We start from the raw sequence: 17,807 nt of genomic DNA, 5'->3' as shown, positions 1-17,807 counted from the left end.
CTATATTTTGAAAACTAAATTTAGTTCCAATGTAGTCCAGCACAAAATTCTTCACACCCCTGGCAAAGTTACTTTTATTCAACCAGCAAAGTTGTTTTTGACCGGAAATGACACAGGCTTCTCCCAAAAGATAATAAGATGATGTACAAGATGCATCATTGTGGATAAAAAAAGTACTTACCAGCTTTTATTTACATTGAGGACGACACACACTTAATACACAAATACATTTAATTGAACATGTCCACATTGCAATACCTGACAAAAGTCTCGTCTATCCAAGATTTAGGATAAGCAAATAATAACTTGACTTCTAGTTGATCATTTAGTATCAGAAGTGGCTTATGTGAAAGGCAAAGGCCTCTAGATTACGCTTTGTTTTACCGAAATAAAATATGATCGTGCCTTGATTTTTAATGATTTAATAAGGATAGTAAGGTCTGACTTTGCTTAGACAAAGTCTGGTCGCTTAACGTAAATAATGTCCAGTATAGAATAAAATCATAGTGCAGTGGAAACAGAATTAATATTGTGTATGACTCCCATAAGCTTGGAGGACTGCATCCATACATCTCTGCAATGACTCAAATAACTTCCAGAGTTCATCAAGATTCTTTGGATTCATCTTCAATGCCTCCTCCATCTTAACCCAGACATGCTCAATAATGTTTGTATCTGGTGGCTGGGCTGGCTAATCCTGAAGCATCTAGACCAGGGGTGTCCAAACTCGGTCCTGGAGGGCCGGTGTCCTGCTGAGTTTAGCTTCAACTTGCTTTAACACACCTGCCAGGAAGTTTCTGGTATATCTAGTAACAGCTTGATTATCTGGTTCAGGTGGGTTTGATTAGGGTTGGAGCTAAACTCTCCAGGACACCGGCTCTCCAGGACCGAGTTAGTACACCCCTGCCTTAAAGGGATAGTTCACCTAAAAATGAAGGTTACTCAAACTCAAGTGGCTCAAACTGGGTCCTGGAGGTCTGGTGTGCAGATTTTAGCTTCAACTTGCCCCAACACACCTGCAAGGATGTTTCTAGAAAGCCTAGTAAGAGCTTGATTAGCTAGCCCAGGTGTGCCTGATTGGGGTTGGAACTAAACTTTGTAGGACACCGGCCCTCCAGGACTGAGTTTGGACACCCCTGACCTAGACCTTCTTTGTTTTCAGGAACTTTTTGCGCTATCCTGCTGCAAAATTTGCCCTCTCCTGTGGTTTGTAATGTAATGGGCAGCACAAATGTCTTGATACCTCAGGCTGTTAATGTTGCCATCCACTCTGCAGATCTCTTGCACGCCCCCATGCTTAATGTAACCCCAAACCATGATTTTTCCTTCCCCAAACTTGACTGATTTCTTTAAAAATGTTGGGTTCATGCAGGTTCCAGTAGGTCTTCTGCAGTATTAGTGATGATTGGGATGCAGTTCAGCAGATGATCCATCAGAAAAATCAATCTTCTGCCACTTTTCCAAGTCATCAACAAGAAGTCAAGTTATTATTTGTTGCTCTTACAACTGGGATCGATGACAAGACTTTTATCAGGTAGTGTAGACATCACCTATATACTACATAACAGCAGGTTAACTATGTTTATATATAATAACTTTAACTGTTAAAGCTATTGGTTACTAGTTTAACTTATTAGTAACTAATAACCTTTTCTGATGTTGATTGTAATGCAATAACCTTTTGTAAAGCTGATTTAAAGCAATAATTATTGTGAAAAGTGCTTTACAAATAAACTTGTATTGAACTCTGTACATTTAAACCTGAGATTTTGCCATGGGATATATGAATAAAGTCGGGCTTTACTGAATCTATCACTTCTGACTTTTGTTGTAGTTTTGACTGACTTGCACAGTTGCAGCACGCATATATAGAGTGCGTCTCCAAAACAGTGGGCGTCTCCCTTGAGCCAACCAATCAGAGTCAAGTCTGTCATCGCTACGCAACGCCCGTCTTGAGTTCACCAAATCCCTTGAAGTTACAAGTAGTGGTTAGCATGCAGGCTAACGCGATGGGCGTGCGGACATTTAAATAGCTTATAAAACAATACAAACTAACTGCGCAAAAATGGACGAAGGAATTGACGAAAAGTAAAGTAACACCCCCGGGTTTTTAACTGCAATACTTATAGTAAAAGTCGAAGCGCCTATTTTTAACATGGCTACTCGACAATACCGGAGGGCCACAATGATGATCAAGCAGGACGACGATTCCGACGCGGAGGAGTCCACGCTTTCTTTCAAGAAACCAGACGGTCGTGAGCCCCAGATCATCCACAGCGGTCATTTTATGGTGTCTTCCCCTCATACCGATCACCCCCCGAAGAAAGGTTACGACTTCGACACTGTAAACAAACAAACCTGCCAGACGTATCACTTCGGGAAAACTAGCACGTCGCATCTGTCTATTGATGCTTCTCTGACGAAACTCTTTGAATGCATGACGCTTGCATACAGGTGGGTTTTGTTTTAAGGAACAAAATATAACTTATAGATTTTTTGAACGATGGGTTTAGTAGTTGGACCACAGTTAATGTTTATATTAGCCGCTTTTAGTTTTGGTTAACTTGCAGAAACTGAGCATCTGTTGGAGAAGTTAGCATATTTGTTTCCTTAAAGGTAAAAACATTCAGGTGTTTTTTTTTTTGTTGATCTGAGGTTTTGTTATTGAGGTAAAGTTGGTTTTATATTTGTACATTTGTTTAGTGACAACTTGTGACATGCTCCATATATTGTTTACCATGGTACTTTGTGTATTCGGTGTAAAATAGCATGCAAGTATGACTTCAAAACAACAACAGCAACAACAACAAAAATGACTTCAAAACAACACTAGCACTAGTTATTTGTCTGAACAATGTTGTACTTTGATAGTCATTGGCTGCTAATGTGATTTCCCTGTTTAGAATGAGGAAACAATACCTTAAAGAAGTTCTATTATTGAGTAGAAAGTCCAAATGTGCGAATATAAAACCAAATTTACCGCAATAACAACATTAGCGCTATTTATTTGACTGTGAACAAGGTTGTACTTTGATAGTCATTAGCCGCTAATATTACTTCACTAGGCATGGGACGATAACCCTTTTCAATGTATACCGCCAAGTCAAGGTTTTAAGACTGCCAATTTTCTGTAATACAGTTCCCAAGGTATGTGTAAGAATTTTTATTTACATTTTTTTAAGACAACAGTATCTTCAGCAGAAAAACTATCCAAATATGCCGTTTAAATTGTAAAGAAATCTAAGTCAATGATAAAGAAGTCAATGATTCAATTGAATTATTTAGCCTAACATGTTTACTGTCCCAAAATATTATAAATCTTTCAAAAAAAAAAAAAGTTTTCATAGGGGAAAAAAAGTTGTTTACCTGGATATTTTTTTTTATTGTTGCAAAAAAGTTTACATCACAAAACAGGGAACAATCAACATCGCAAGGCATGTTTACAATTAAAAAAAATACAAATTTAATTGTTACAACTGTAACGAAGCAAGGAGCGGTACAAAAGACCTACATCAAAGGAAAAACAAAACATTACAACAATAAATATTCTGAAAATGAAGTATAGAGAGCTTCAGTTATTTTACTTTGGTTTCTGAAGTATTTGAAGCTTTGAGTCACTTTCTCTAGCCCAGAAAGAAAACATCTAAAAGAGGGTCTGCATTTTTTCCACTTACAACAATGAATATGATATTTACCCATTAGTAAACTAAAGTTCACAACATCAGAGAAAGAAAATATCTTCTGGAACAACAGGGGGGACTGAAATCATCTTTAATGAAAGCCAAGTATGGATTCTGTCAAACCAGAATCTAAAAAATATTGTAGAGCAGTTATAACAAAACCGTGAAATTGTGATAAGGTTATCATACCGTCAGATTCTTATAGCGGCTCATGCCTAGATTTCACTTTTTAGAATTGGCAAATAATGCTTTTTGAAATGATATCATTTAGGAGAAGTCCGAATGTGTGAATATAAAACATTGCCGCAATATTCTTTGGCCATTGGCTTTAGTAGTTGGACCACAGTTAATGTATATACTAGTCCCTTTTAACTCTATGGCTCATTTCCACTGACTGGTACGGTTCGGTTTGGTACGGGTCACCTTGCGTTTCCACTAACAAGGGTACCCCTTTGGTGGGCGTGGTGTATGACAGAAAGTTTCAGTTGACGTCATTCTAGCTCGAGGAAATTTCTACAATAAAGCTGTATGGGTCACTTACATATCATATGAAAAGCACTTCTCACAAAACAGATGCTTTACACACATAAATACTTGTGTAGAAATGTTTATTACTAACTTTTCAATGAACATGAGTTGATTATAACTGCAGATCAATGACAGTGTGAAACGGCCTACTGTAACGTCTGTAATTATATTAAATAAATAAATGAACATATATAAACACATACAGCCCCTTACAGTCTCCAATATTTTAACAACTACTGAAGATCTACACACAACAGACATTTCGTCCGTATTTAAGTTCAAAAGCAACAAAATATAGCCTACAGTCATTGTAAACCTCTCATCTGTGTCTATAATCTTCAGCAGCACATGTAGCCTTTGTTAGAGAACAATTCCATCATTCTGAGTTCATAATATTCCAGAAGGTGATAATAACAATAATAATTAAATAAGGCAGTGTGTTCACGTTTGCTGAAAAAATAATGTGCTCCTTTTTTCCGGCTTCTCCTTTGTTTTTTCACGCTTCACTCTCGCGTTTGTCATTGTCTGACAGGATCGGGTTTCAAAAGCACATCAATAATCAAGCGCAGGTTATTATCATCAGCTCAAGAAGTTTGTTATTTCAGATATAATGTTAGATGCGCGCGAGCGCAAGGAAGAAAGCGAAACCGCTCGCGCCTCAGACTGGCTCGTAAAAAACTACGCGGCACAGGGTAAATCTGCTCTACTCCATGGCTTTATGGCTGTTTATCAAGACGATGACAAGGTTTGTTTGAGCCCGGGTCGACCATGGCTCATTATTATATGTATTTATAATTCTGCTATAATCTCTCTCTGTGTAATTCAAACATGGCGGGTTTTTTGTTTTCATTCTGGCTTGTTGCGTAAGCGAATGACGTATCTCTGTAAACCAATAACGTTCAGCTGCGCGTCTAGCTCCGCCTTTTGGTACCCTTTCTTGTGTTTGGTACCCTTTCGAAAGGGTGCCGAAAAAGTGGTACGGTTCGGTTCGGTACGCTTTTTGACAGTGGAAACGGCTATAAAAGCGTACCAAACCAAACCGAACCGTACCGTACCACTCAGTGGAAACGGGCCTTTTGTTTCCTTCAAGGTGAAAACATTGAGGTGTTTTGAGTTGTTGTGAGGTTTTGTTACTGAGGTAAAATTGGTTTTATATTTGTACATTCATTCAGTGACAACATGCTCCCTATAGTGTTTACCATGGTACTTTGAATATTCAGTCTGAAGTCACATGCAAGTATGACTTCAAAACAGCATTAGCACTACTTATTTGACTGTGAACAATGTTGTACTTTGAAAGTCATTTGCTGCTAATATGATTTCCCTATTTAGAATTAGGAAACAATACCTTAATGAAGTTATATTATTGAGGAGGAAGTCTGAATGTGTGAATATAAAACCAGCTTTACTTCAGTATTTTTTGGCTGATGACTTTAGTAGTTGGACCACTGTTAAAGTACGTATTAGTCCCTTGTAACTTAAGCTAACTTGCAGAAACTGAGTAGTCTTTGTTGGTGAAGCTTGTGAGTTTGTGATATTTTTTTTATTTATTTTTTTTGTTATTGAGGTTTTATATTTGTACATTCGTTTGGTGACCAACTATATTGTTTACCATGGTACCTTGTATATTCAGTCTGAAAGCACATGCAAGTATGACTTCAAAACAACATTATTGAGGTGAAGTTGGTTTTATATTCACACATTTGATAGTTTTTTTTAACAGTGACAACTTGTGATGCTATTTTGAATATTCGGTCTGAAATAGCATCCAAGTATGACTTATACATACAAAAGTATGGAGTCAATTTAGAGCCATATATACTTGCAAAATAAAAAAGTTTTGCAAATAAAAAATTAAGTATTGAGCAAATAAAAAAAATAAATTCAAATCTCCAAACATCGCAAACGAAAATTAATTTATGAGAAATAAAAATTAATTTTGCTAACTAAAGTAAAGAACTGCAAACGGAAAATTAAGTTTTGAGAAATAAAAAATTAAATTTGCAAACAAAAAAGAACTCTAAATAAAAAATCAACCAGTGCAAAGAAACGAAAATATTTGTGAAAAAAAACTATATATATATATATATATATATATATATATATATATATATATATATATATATATATATATATATATATATATATATATATATATATATATATATATATATATATATGCGCAAAACATTTTTAAGAAACATATTTGTTTACCCAAGTCATACTAAAGGTGAAAACATTCAGTTATTTTTTAAATTGTTTTGTTTTTGTTGTTGTTTTAGCTGACAGCTGTTTGTTTACATTTTGTTTGTCACAACATTAATGTTACAATGAGAACTTTGTTTATAAAAAGGTATTTTTTTTTTATTGAGATAAACTTTTATGAAGTATTTCCTCTTCCAAATACACAAACACATCCTTTTCATCAGCCTTGTAATTGGTAGTAGTTGTTAATGTGAATACAGAATCAATCTAATGCAATATAATTTATATTTCAGTGCCATTATAATTTGTCAAAAATACATCTCAGGCATATTTTGAACAACAATTATTTTAAGACTCTATTTAATTATGCTTTTACACTGGGGGTTCAAACCACTAGGTTTTACCCATTTCTCCAAAAAAAAAACAATTTAATATATATATATATATATATATATATATATATATATATATATATATATATATATATTAATATATATATATATAATAAAATACTAAAATATTGCAAGACTTTTTCATGGACAAATCTGTTTTACTTAATCTTGATGAAACACTATTTCACCTGTAATTTGACATTTTTAAAAAACATTTTAGTAGACGATTTGTTTGCATGTGATGTTCTTTCTATGCATTTAGATTAGTTTTAAAACCCCTAAAGTTTTACACTACACTTACCTTTTTGTCTCGAAAGCTTTCAGTGTCGATTGTTTGTGACTGCATAGGCATTTTTCATTTGCATGTTGTTAATTTTAACATGAGTGCCTGAAAAAGGATACTTCACATGACAGATGTTTACAAAATAGTCCACAAGAGAAAACTCATATGTCTGCAAATAAAAAAAAATTGAAACGTATAAGATTCTGATCCATTAAGTTTTATTATGTGGTAATCACTATTTTTACTTTTCCAGTATCATGTTATAATTTACACAGAACTGCTTTTGTTCGGGGAAAACACTCCTCCAGGTCTTGAACATTTTGCTTTTCTAGCGTACTGCATGCTTGACTCAACAGTGACTGTGCACAAATATTACAAAAGGTAAAAAGTTCAAGATGCTGAAGAATGCAGGCCTTAAGAGTTTCAATTATTTACTATATTTTGAGCTAAATATAAACATGTTTAGTCAAAAAGTTTATTTCAGCAGTAAAAAGAAAAGACAAAAATAAATGAGAAATTTTTTTGGTATCATTTTGCAGATTCAGCAGCTATATGTGAGGTCATGACTAATGTTGTGAAATAAGCATGTCTGGAGGTCACGTTAAATACTCCTTTTGTCAAAAACTATGATTAATAATGAGTTGAATAATGCAATTTTAAATTCAGAAACTTCATGTAAACCACTTACAGTGTACATTTCAACATTGCAAACTTTTATTTGAAGCAAAATGGATCTTAAAAAAACATCAACAAAGGTACAAGAATGTGTAGTTAAAAGCATTAGTGGTGTGAATAACTACAATCCCAGCAAGCACTGTAAATTATATAATTCATCTAAAAACATTGAACAATTATAAAACTGTTGTATACGTATAATAAAAGAAATAACTATTGGTTAACCTTAAGCCCCAGTCAAATCACACAAATTTGTCACACTTTCGGCACAATTTCCTTAACGTAGGTTGTCGTGGGGATAAGCTGCATATTTACTTTTGGGTGGGTCGCGGATGTATAAGATCATTGGTAATGCAAGCTTTTAACTACCTTTTCTAAAATATTAAGGTGCTAATAAAGCAATTTTATCTGACAGACTGACACAAATATGCAGACATCTCCATTCTCACAATGAGTTTCTGAGTTCTCCCATCCTTCCAACAAGAGTTTGTTCTTCAGAGGTAATCTGGGAACATGTTCAGTGCTGTGAATACATTGCCAAATGCATTTCCTGCTTATTCAAATTTGTCCTTAATAGTGAAAACAGTTTAATATAAGCTTCCCTGAAACTGAATATTTCACTTTAATTTTATTTAGGCTAGATTATCATTTTATTTCACAAACCAACACAATCTCATGGCATTTCGTGTTTTGGCGCATAAAGCGGACTTGTTTTGAAGCTCATCATCTCAAATGTTATTTGTTATTCTTGTTTATCTTGATAACTGACCAACAAAAGATACATTAAAATTAAGTTAAAAATTATAGCAAATGAAATTAGTTTCAAAAAGATATTTTTTCCAAGACAAATATACAAATTATATTGTTGTTTGTGCCCCTCCACTGCTTAACTATACTGGTGGATGATTTGTTTCGCTCTGTGGAAAATAAGGATTTAATGAATGCTTCACTGTGATTGTTGTATCACAAACCTCAGTTATATATTTGCTAATTTATAAATATGTCATTATTTTAAAGATTATGTTTTGAGCATCTGATTTTTCCTCGGTGCTGATGTGCTTTCATTTTCTCCATCTCACTCGCGGCAAGTTCAGGTGAGGGAGTGTTTAGAAGCAAACCTGGTGGAAGAATATACATTTAAATTTCAAAGAAAATATCTTTGAATATTAACATGGAATCATAAGTTTGATCCTATCCATGTCGTAACGAATGCCCTTAAATAATGTAGTTATTAATTGTCTGCAAGCATCAGCGTTTATTGAGATTGAAATTGAGATAAGAAATATTGTTATAGCAGCACTTGTGGCTGCTTTGGGAAAAAATGCTCGTCGTATTCATCACGGGATGACTGATCATGAAGGAACGTGTAGTTTGGCACATTTGTTACCTCACGACAAGTCATGATTTTATCAGGAGAAAATTGCGTAATCTGACATAGTGACTTTCGTAACCGACAATAAAAATCGTATAATTTGACTGGGGCTTTAGGTGCAAAACATGATTCTTTATAAGGTATAATCACAAAAAAATGCCTAGTCTATTGCTTTATTGTATATACATGTTCAGAGTTGACCAAATTAAATTATAAAGTACAATAGGTAACATTTTACAATAAAGTCTCATTAGTAATTTTTAGTTAATTGATTAAAATCGACATTGAGAAAATGCCAGATTTATTACAGCTATGTTATTATTAGTTAAAACAAATACAACTCTAGTTATACTCTAGTTAACTCTTAGTTATTATTAAATCAGAATACCACTACAGTTGTAATTCGTTATTAGGCATTAACTTATAAATAAATGAATGAAATTAAACAACAACTGAAATGCATAACTCAAGTACTATATATCCTTCAATTTAAAAGTGAACAAACTTTTATTTTGTCTCCATAAGTGGAAGGTTGGTGTCACCGAAATGGAAGAACTTCAAGGGCCTCAAGCTGCTGTGGAGAGACAAGATTCGCCTCAACAATGCCATTTGGAGAGCCTGGTATATGCAATGTAAGAGCCGTGCAGAAATATTCAGATATAATACAACACACGTAGTTTGTTTATTTCTGTTTGCAATGCCTTTTCTTTCTTGAAGACGTAGAAAAGAGACAGAACCCGGTTTGCCATTTTGTTACACCTTTGGATGGCAATATGGACTCAGGAGTGCATCGGCCAACAGAGGTGAGTCTGTGTGGTCTGTCATTCAACTTTGCTAGTATTTAACTGGTTTTTCGATAGAAAAAGCATGTACAGTTGAAGGCAAATTTATTATTTTTTTCTTTTTCAAATATTTCCCAAATGATGTTTAACAGATTCAGGAATTTTTCACAGTATTTCCTATAATATTTTTTCTTCTGGAGAAAGTCTTATTTGTTTTATTTTGGCTAGAATAAAAGCAGTTTTAAATTTTTAAATTTTTTTAAAGTCACTATTATTAGCCTTCTTAAGCAATATTTTTTTTGATTTGTCTACAGAACAAACCATGGTTATACAATGACTTGCCTAATGAACCTAGTTAAGCCTTTAAATGTCATTTTAAGCTGAATTCTAGTAACTTGAAAAATATCTCGTAAAATATTATGTTATGTCAATAATACAGTGTTTTTTTTCTACTTCCTAGGCAATAGCAACAGAAGGAAAGTACTGGAAAAGGAGAATTGAAATTGTTATCAGAGAATATCATAAATGGAGAACATATTTCAAGAAAAGAGTAAGTTGGAACCTAACTAGTGTCACCAAGAAGTAATTTATAAAATACTTCCCCACATATCCGATATTTCCAAACATTAAAAGAGACCTATTATGCAAAAATCATGTTTATAAGGGGTTTGTGTGGCAACAGTGTGTGGATATAACCAGTTTCTAATGATAAAAGTGTATTAATTTAATAAAAACAGTCTGCTGAGACGCTTTGATTGACATTCTCCCTTTGTACGTGTCTTCAGAGGGGAAAAAAGTCCCGCCCATTAGTGACAATGGCTGTTTCTCAATATGCATTCTTGTCTGTACTTGCGTTCTTGTGTCCTCGTGAAACATCATCAACTGTCGCCGAAGTACTGTTCCAATTCAAAGGTCACATCTTGCCAGGGACAGTTAAAATTCCTGGGTGTGTACTTGCCCCGCCCCTTTTGTCGAGGACGCATCGAGAGGTGACTTGTGCGAACTTGCGAAGCACAAGTATCCCAGAATGTATTGCAGCCCAAACAGCGAAAGCTAATGGCGGAGTAGAAAACCTGCACGATTTAAAAAATTCTCCTCTGTTGTGTCACAAAGTTTTAAGAGTTTTTCAGGTGAGAATGTAGTTGTTTTAAACTCGATTCTGCAGTTTATTTACAAAGATAGCGCGTATTTGACGACATGCTTTAATTTATGTGGACTCTGAGCCCCAGCCTGTCTATGAGAGCTTCGTCATCACATCCCCGGCAAACTTTAATCGGCCAGGCCATCTCAGATGTACCACTGGATCTCTTCTGTCCATTGTGGTTAAAACATGATATTTAATACATTTTGTGTCTATCTAACTGCCAGTTTTTGGTCTTTTAAAATGATAGTTTTCTCAGATGTATTATTTTGTATCATATAATTGTCTTTAATTGTCTTTGTTTACCAAATTGCTTAACCTTGGGTCCGTTCTTCGTACCACACTTAAATGATCTAAGATGATTTGACAGATCTTGGATCTTTTAATCTTGATAACTGATCTCTGGCTAATTTGGTTCTTCTAACAAATCAGATTAAAATGTCAGGTTGAATTGATCTGAGATTGCTACCTGTGTTGTAAAGGACTGATCTATCAATACTCGAAATCATGATCAGCATGGCAACGATTGGCTGACGGCACAGCAGTCTAATGACATCATCTGATTAATATTCAATTATCCATCTGCTCAAAATGACATGAAATTAGCAGTAAACCGTTTGTTAAATATGATACGCTGTAACTTTCCATATTTGTTGTGGGCCAACAGCCTTTACACTTTCATCTGTCGAGAGTATTTAGCAATTTATTTAGTTTTATATTTAGAGTGGGTTAATCGGCGTAATAACTGGCTGTTTAAATTAAAAACATTTTGATATTGGTGAAAGTGTCTGAAACTTTTGCGAAGCATCAAATCATATTAGCTGTCTAAACATGTGAATGACTGCATAAATTATTATTCCTTTATAAAAACCCTTAAAATACCTTTAAAAATAGTACGCGTTTGTATCTAAAAAGTTAAAAGCCTAAAAAGTTGATGTTCGCTTTTGAACCCCTTGAGAACACCCCCGTGACAGATTTTATACTTTCATTTCAGAGTGCAGATTGCATAAGTTTTATCTACATATTTTAAACTTACATTTATATTTAACTAACTATATATGAAATTTATTTAACTACATGTATGTATATATATATATATATATATATATATATATATATATATATATATATATATATATATATATATATATATATATATATATATATATATATAATACCTATAACCATTTTACTTTTTCCCTACATACTTTTAGCATTACCTTTACTTGAAATGACCCGATCTAATCCTGTTTACATGAAATATACCTCCTCCCAAGCAGGTTTGAGCTACCAGACCTGTTGCTATGACAACGACTCTCAGATTAGTTTTTAAGAACGGAACGATCCTGTAAAATAGTCAATTAACAAATCCAGCTAACTGAGTAATTCACGTATGAAGAATGGACCCCTTATCTTTATTTCCTATTGTTTACGTTTTGTACTTTATACTTGTATAATGTCCTTTGTAGATTATTAAATCTTGTAATCAAAGACACTGGTCTGTGTATAATAACCAATTTCACTCCACATTTATGGTGATTTGCGTTTATATTTTCTTAAATCAAAAATATTGTTTCATTATATTCATATATGATTAATTATAAGTTAATGTAGAGTGAAACCGATGAATCCATGGTGAGGAACGTGACTATAAAGTACACTGCCAGTCCATTTGAAGAAGTACCCGACTTGTGTCCTCACATCCAAGTCTGAACTTTCAAGGATACAAATCCGAACTTTGCATTCTTAGATTGAGAAACAGCCAACAACTCCCTCATTAGCATAGAAAGTTAGTCTTGTTTTTGAATCTGCCACTATACTGACACACAGGCATTTGTAGCTCCGCCCTCTTTTGAAAAAAATTTAAATTTAGAGTGACAGTCACCAAAAGGGCATAATTAAAATCAAAGCCTAAAAGGGGCAAAGCATTATAAAACATTATTTGTGAGGTAATTTGAGCTGAAAATTCACACACACGCTAGAGGCATCATATACGTATTTTACATGTATGTAAAAATGGCATAATAGGTCCCCTTTAATGCGTAATGTAATTTGATGTCATCATTAAAAAACTTTGAATTTACAGTTACAGAAGCACAAGGATGAAGACCTGTCCAGCCTCCTCAAGGTAATCTTAAAATGTCTTTTCTAGAATGTTCTCAACTATAGCTTTGAGTCAAATGTATTTTGCTCTTTTAAATGTATTTGCTATTAAATGGATTTTACTTTGAGGAGTATGTGCATGCCATTTTTTTAAAGGTTGTACTAACTTTGCTGTTCATTTGTGTTTAACTGCTATCAAGAGATCAGCACAGTTTATTTATGATACGAGGCTGTTGACAGAAAGGCATACACTTCATGTTAAGATCCTGTTTCATGAAACATTTTGTAAATGTTTCTGGATTTGTTTGAGGAAATGTTTTGGAAAGGCTGAGTGGCACTTTCTGATGCTATCACAGAAAGGCAACATTACTTTCCAGAGCATTTACTCTATCCTGACAGCTCAGTCCCTGACAATATTTAAGAAAAAACCTGCTTGCTTCACATAGAACTGCATCCTGCTATCCAATAATAACCCATGTTTGTACTATGCTTTATCTGCTTTCGATGTACATCCCTGTTCAAGAGTATACTTCATTGGACAGTGTTTAATCACTTGCTGTAGCTCATCTGTAACTTAAAACTGATAAATTATAGTAACCTGAGAGTTTTGTTTCTTTCTGTTAAATACAAAAGAAATTTTTTTGGAAGAAAGCTGTGACTATTGACTTTAATAGTAGGAAAAGCAAAGACTATAGATGTCGATGGTTACAGCTTTCAAGCTTTCCTCTGAATATCTTCTTTGGTTTTTAACAGAAGAAAGAAACTCTTCAAGGTTTGAAACAAGTAAAGGGTGGGTACATATAATTTTTAAGTCACTTTGGATTAAAGTATCTGATTAATGAATAATGTAAAGATCATTTTTGGTAAAAATAAATTCCTCAGATGCTTGTTGTCATTCATATATATTACAACACTGTAAAATAAAAGTAGTTATTTGTACTTAAGTTTGCATCGCATAAAAAAAATGATAACTTTCAACAGCTGCTTCTTTGCAAGTACTCTGAAAAAACCTATTAACGTTAACAATTTCATTATATTCAATGAGTACGTTTACATGGACACCAATAAATTGATTTTAATACGATTAAGACAATAATCTGATTAAGAGTTTACCATGTAAACAGCGATTTTTGATGACCTCAATCCGACTTAAGTCATAATTGAAGTAAACAGAAATCGAATTATGTGGAGTATGCTGATTTTAGTGGCATTATTGAAGTGAAGTACAGAAATGTAAACAAAATCAAACTATTCTCGTCGTGTAAGATTTTCACCGGATTTTGCGTCAGGATATTCCATACACACACGGCTGTTTGACGCTATTTTTCAGTCAAGGACCACAGACACACACATCGCGAAATGCAGCATGTTGTATCCAATTCCATTAAAACAACACTCTTCCAGCAGTTCATACTCGCATCCAATATCTCCTGAATAAAAGTGAAACCGCTGAACTGCAGTTAAAGTTGACAAATTAAAAATGAAACACCCGAAATTACATGAAACTCCGGAGGAAATGCGATGCAATGATGTTAATCGCTCTGTGATATAACATGTGAAATGGATTATGGAAGGAACATTCAAAAAGCATCTCATGTAAACACCTTCATCTTATTATTGTCTTATTCAGATTAAGGCAAATAATTTGATTACTGATATCCATGTAAATGTAGTCATATTTGTTAATCTAAACATTTAAAAATGGCTCTGTGTAAATAAATACAGCATTTATTTATACCTTAGCATGTGGCACAATGATTAATTAGAAAAATGGCTGTTTATTATGTGAATAGCTGGAGGAAAATATCAGACATGTGGATTTCAAAATGAAAATAATACAAATTTCATGTACACTTTCATACTGTCTGACAATTAACCAGCATCAGATCATGATCAAGCAAATGTTTATTTATTACAGTTGAAATATTAACTTCACAAGGGCTACATCAGTTTTAGATTTTTACTTCTAAGAGGTTTGGCTTAAAAAACAGTTTGTTAACCCCTGGCTTAAAGGGATTGTTCACCCAAAAAATACATTTAAATTAATTTAGAAAGTAATTTACTCACCTCTATTTGTGGTTTCTATCTTCTGTTGTGCATTTAAAAAAAGATATTTTGAAGAATGTTGGAAATCTGTAATCTTTTGCGGTGTCTCATTTCAGAGGCTGCATCCTCCGAAGGACTCACCTTTAAAGGCTGCATCCTTCGAAGTCCACACAAGCCGAACCGAGTGTTTTTAAATGAGATGATCTAGCCCAGTGTTTCCCAACCCTGTTCCTGAAGGCACACCAACAGTACACATTTTCAATGTCTCCCTAATCAAACACACCTGAATCACCTAATTAGAACATAAGAAGAGACTCCAAAACTTGAAGTTAATTAGTCAGGTAAGGGAGACATCCAAAATATGTACTGTTGGTGTGCCTCCAGGAAAAGGGTTGGAAAACACTGAAAACACTGATCTAGCGAGGACAGATCTCGTCACCTAGCGAGCGTCAATACAATTTATAATGACTTTTTTCAAAGTGATTTAAACTTATTTTAAGCGATCTGAAGCCAAAGAAAGGTTTACAGAGCTGAAAATATATTTCCTTTGGTTTGTACATGTACACATAGAAATGTAGACTGTAATGTGTTTAGATATCCATGTAAAATAAACCCAAATCATACAATTAATCCAGAGTTTTCTTTTAAAAACGTCCTGCCTTTATCAGCGCACAATGAATCTTGGGATGTTCAATGTTGCAAAGGATTCACTGGTTGTGTCCTTCATTACCTGGGAAACGAAGGATGCATTTTAAAGGTGGATTTGAAGGAGTCAAATGTTTTTTTTTTGTTTTTTTTTAATGAGACTGCCTTCATCACACCACGATGACGCATCACCCGTGGAATACATCCTTCGGAGGATGCAGCCTTTGTAATGAGACACCTATTGACTTTCACAGTATTCATATTTTCTACTTTGTTGAAGGGGACACTATACTGTCAGGAATCCTTCTAAAATTGTAAAATTTTTATCAAAAGTAAACCTTAAACTGTTTTAGATTTTTAGCTTGTATATTATCATTATTATTACTATAATTTATGTATTTTACCTTGTGTATTATTTATTGCTGTTGATGACGTTTAATTATTAGAATATTTTTTATAACTAAAGAAAAGTAGTGGATCTTTTTTTGCCATGACATAGCCAAAGAAGCTGAAATGGCAATAAACTCAAAATTCTCTCTCTCTATTCTGTCTTACGGATGAGATATTAAACCGAGGTCCTGACTCTCTGTGGTCATTAAAAATCCCATGGCACTTCTCGTAAAAAAGCAGGGGTGTAATCCCGGTGTCCTGGCCAAAGTTCCTCAATCGGCCCTTACGATCAAGGGCTCCCAATCATCCTCATCCACTGAATTGGCTCTATCTCTGTCTCTCCACTCCACCAATAGCTGGTGTGTGGTGAGCGCACTGGCGTCGTTGTCCCTTGGCTGCCGTCGCATCATCCAAATGGATGTTGCACACTGGTGGTTGTGTGGAGAGACCCCCCTTATGATTGTGAAGCGGTTTGGGTGTATGGCCATACACGATAAATGTGCTATATTAATACACATTACATTACTTTGGAAGTCAATGGTTACAGGTTTTCAGCTTTTTTTGAATGATCATCTTTAGTGTTTAACAAAAGAAAGAATCTCAAAGTTTTTAAGCACTTGAGGGGTGAGTAAATTGTAAATTTTTTATTTTTGGGTAAGCTATCCCTTTACCTTTAGATCAAAATGCTTTTCAAGATCTTTTACAAGAAGTGTAAGTTCAGCTAGTTCTGTCCTCTGCTCAGATGCTTGAAGCTTGCATAGTGCTCTGCATGAATCTAGAGTGTGTCTGTTGACCTGGCCTGCTTGTTGCATTTTGACCTCCCAAAGGGTGCGGAGGAACAGTTTTCACTGTTTGGGGAAGTGTGTCCAGACACCTGCCGTGTCCTCTTCTACCAGGACGAGGACATCAGCGCTGGAGGACGCCGCAGGTCCCGCAGGAGCCGGGATTCACCAGTCCCAATGGAGATGGACTCACTCTTTGACATGGATGTGCTCATGTCTGAATTCTCAGATACGCTGTTCTCCACATTGGCCTCTCATCAGCCTGTAGCGTGGCCCAATCCCAGAGAGATCGGTGAGAAATTGAACACATTTTTACTTACAGCGGGTGAAATTAGTGTTGAACACGTCATAATTTTTCCTCTTAAATATATTTGTAAATAAGCTGTTGGCATGAAAATTGCACCAGATTTTGGTAAAAACACAAACGATCAGAACATGCAAATAAATAAAGACCAAAAATTCTAAACAATTACAATGGATTGACACAACGTGAAGGTATTTAAATACTGAAATGTATTTAATACATTGTATAAAAGGCTTTTTAGCAGTGACCGCTTTATGATGCCTCTTTTATGGAGAATTGAGTTGCATGCATTGCTCATGCATGATTTGTCTTTTCCCAGACTTCAACAGAGTCTAAAAATCGTCTATCAACTCTTTAGTTCTTAATCTCCATTGGGTTCGGGTCAGGTCATTGTGTAGGCCATTATATAGGCTTTATTTTCTTTTCTGAAACCAATCGAGAGTTTGCTTGGCTGTGTTCTGGATCATTGTTTGGGTGAA

At 34.6% G+C, this 17,807-nt stretch overlaps 1 protein-coding gene across 2 annotated transcripts in view; it reads left to right on the top strand.

Annotated features, from left to right (window-relative positions):
- Positions 1-1,950: 1,950 nt before the first annotated feature.
- The window catches only part of mlxip (MLX interacting protein), a 37,208-nt gene continuing 21,351 nt past the window's right edge, over positions 1,951-17,807 (top strand). Inside the window, exons 1-6 of one of the 2 annotated variants that reach the window (XM_056458782.1) lie at positions 1,951-2,454; positions 9,661-9,767; positions 9,853-9,938; positions 10,378-10,467; positions 13,145-13,186; positions 17,139-17,316. In XM_056458782.1, the coding sequence (XP_056314757.1) occupies positions 2,156-2,454; positions 9,661-9,767; positions 9,853-9,938; positions 10,378-10,467; positions 13,145-13,186; positions 17,139-17,316 (802 nt within the window). In that variant the 5' untranslated portion in view covers positions 1,951-2,155. Of the gene's footprint in view, positions 2,455-9,660; positions 9,768-9,852; positions 9,939-10,377; positions 10,468-13,144; positions 13,187-17,069; positions 17,317-17,807 lie in introns of both variants that reach the window. The other variant, XM_056458780.1, reaches the window with a different exon arrangement.

Source organism: Danio aesculapii, chromosome 5 (assembly GCF_903798145.1).
Source record: "Danio aesculapii chromosome 5, fDanAes4.1, whole genome shotgun sequence".
NCBI classification, from domain to species: domain Eukaryota; kingdom Metazoa; phylum Chordata; class Actinopteri; order Cypriniformes; family Danionidae; genus Danio; species Danio aesculapii.
This window is presented reverse-complemented; position numbering and strand designations above follow the sequence as displayed.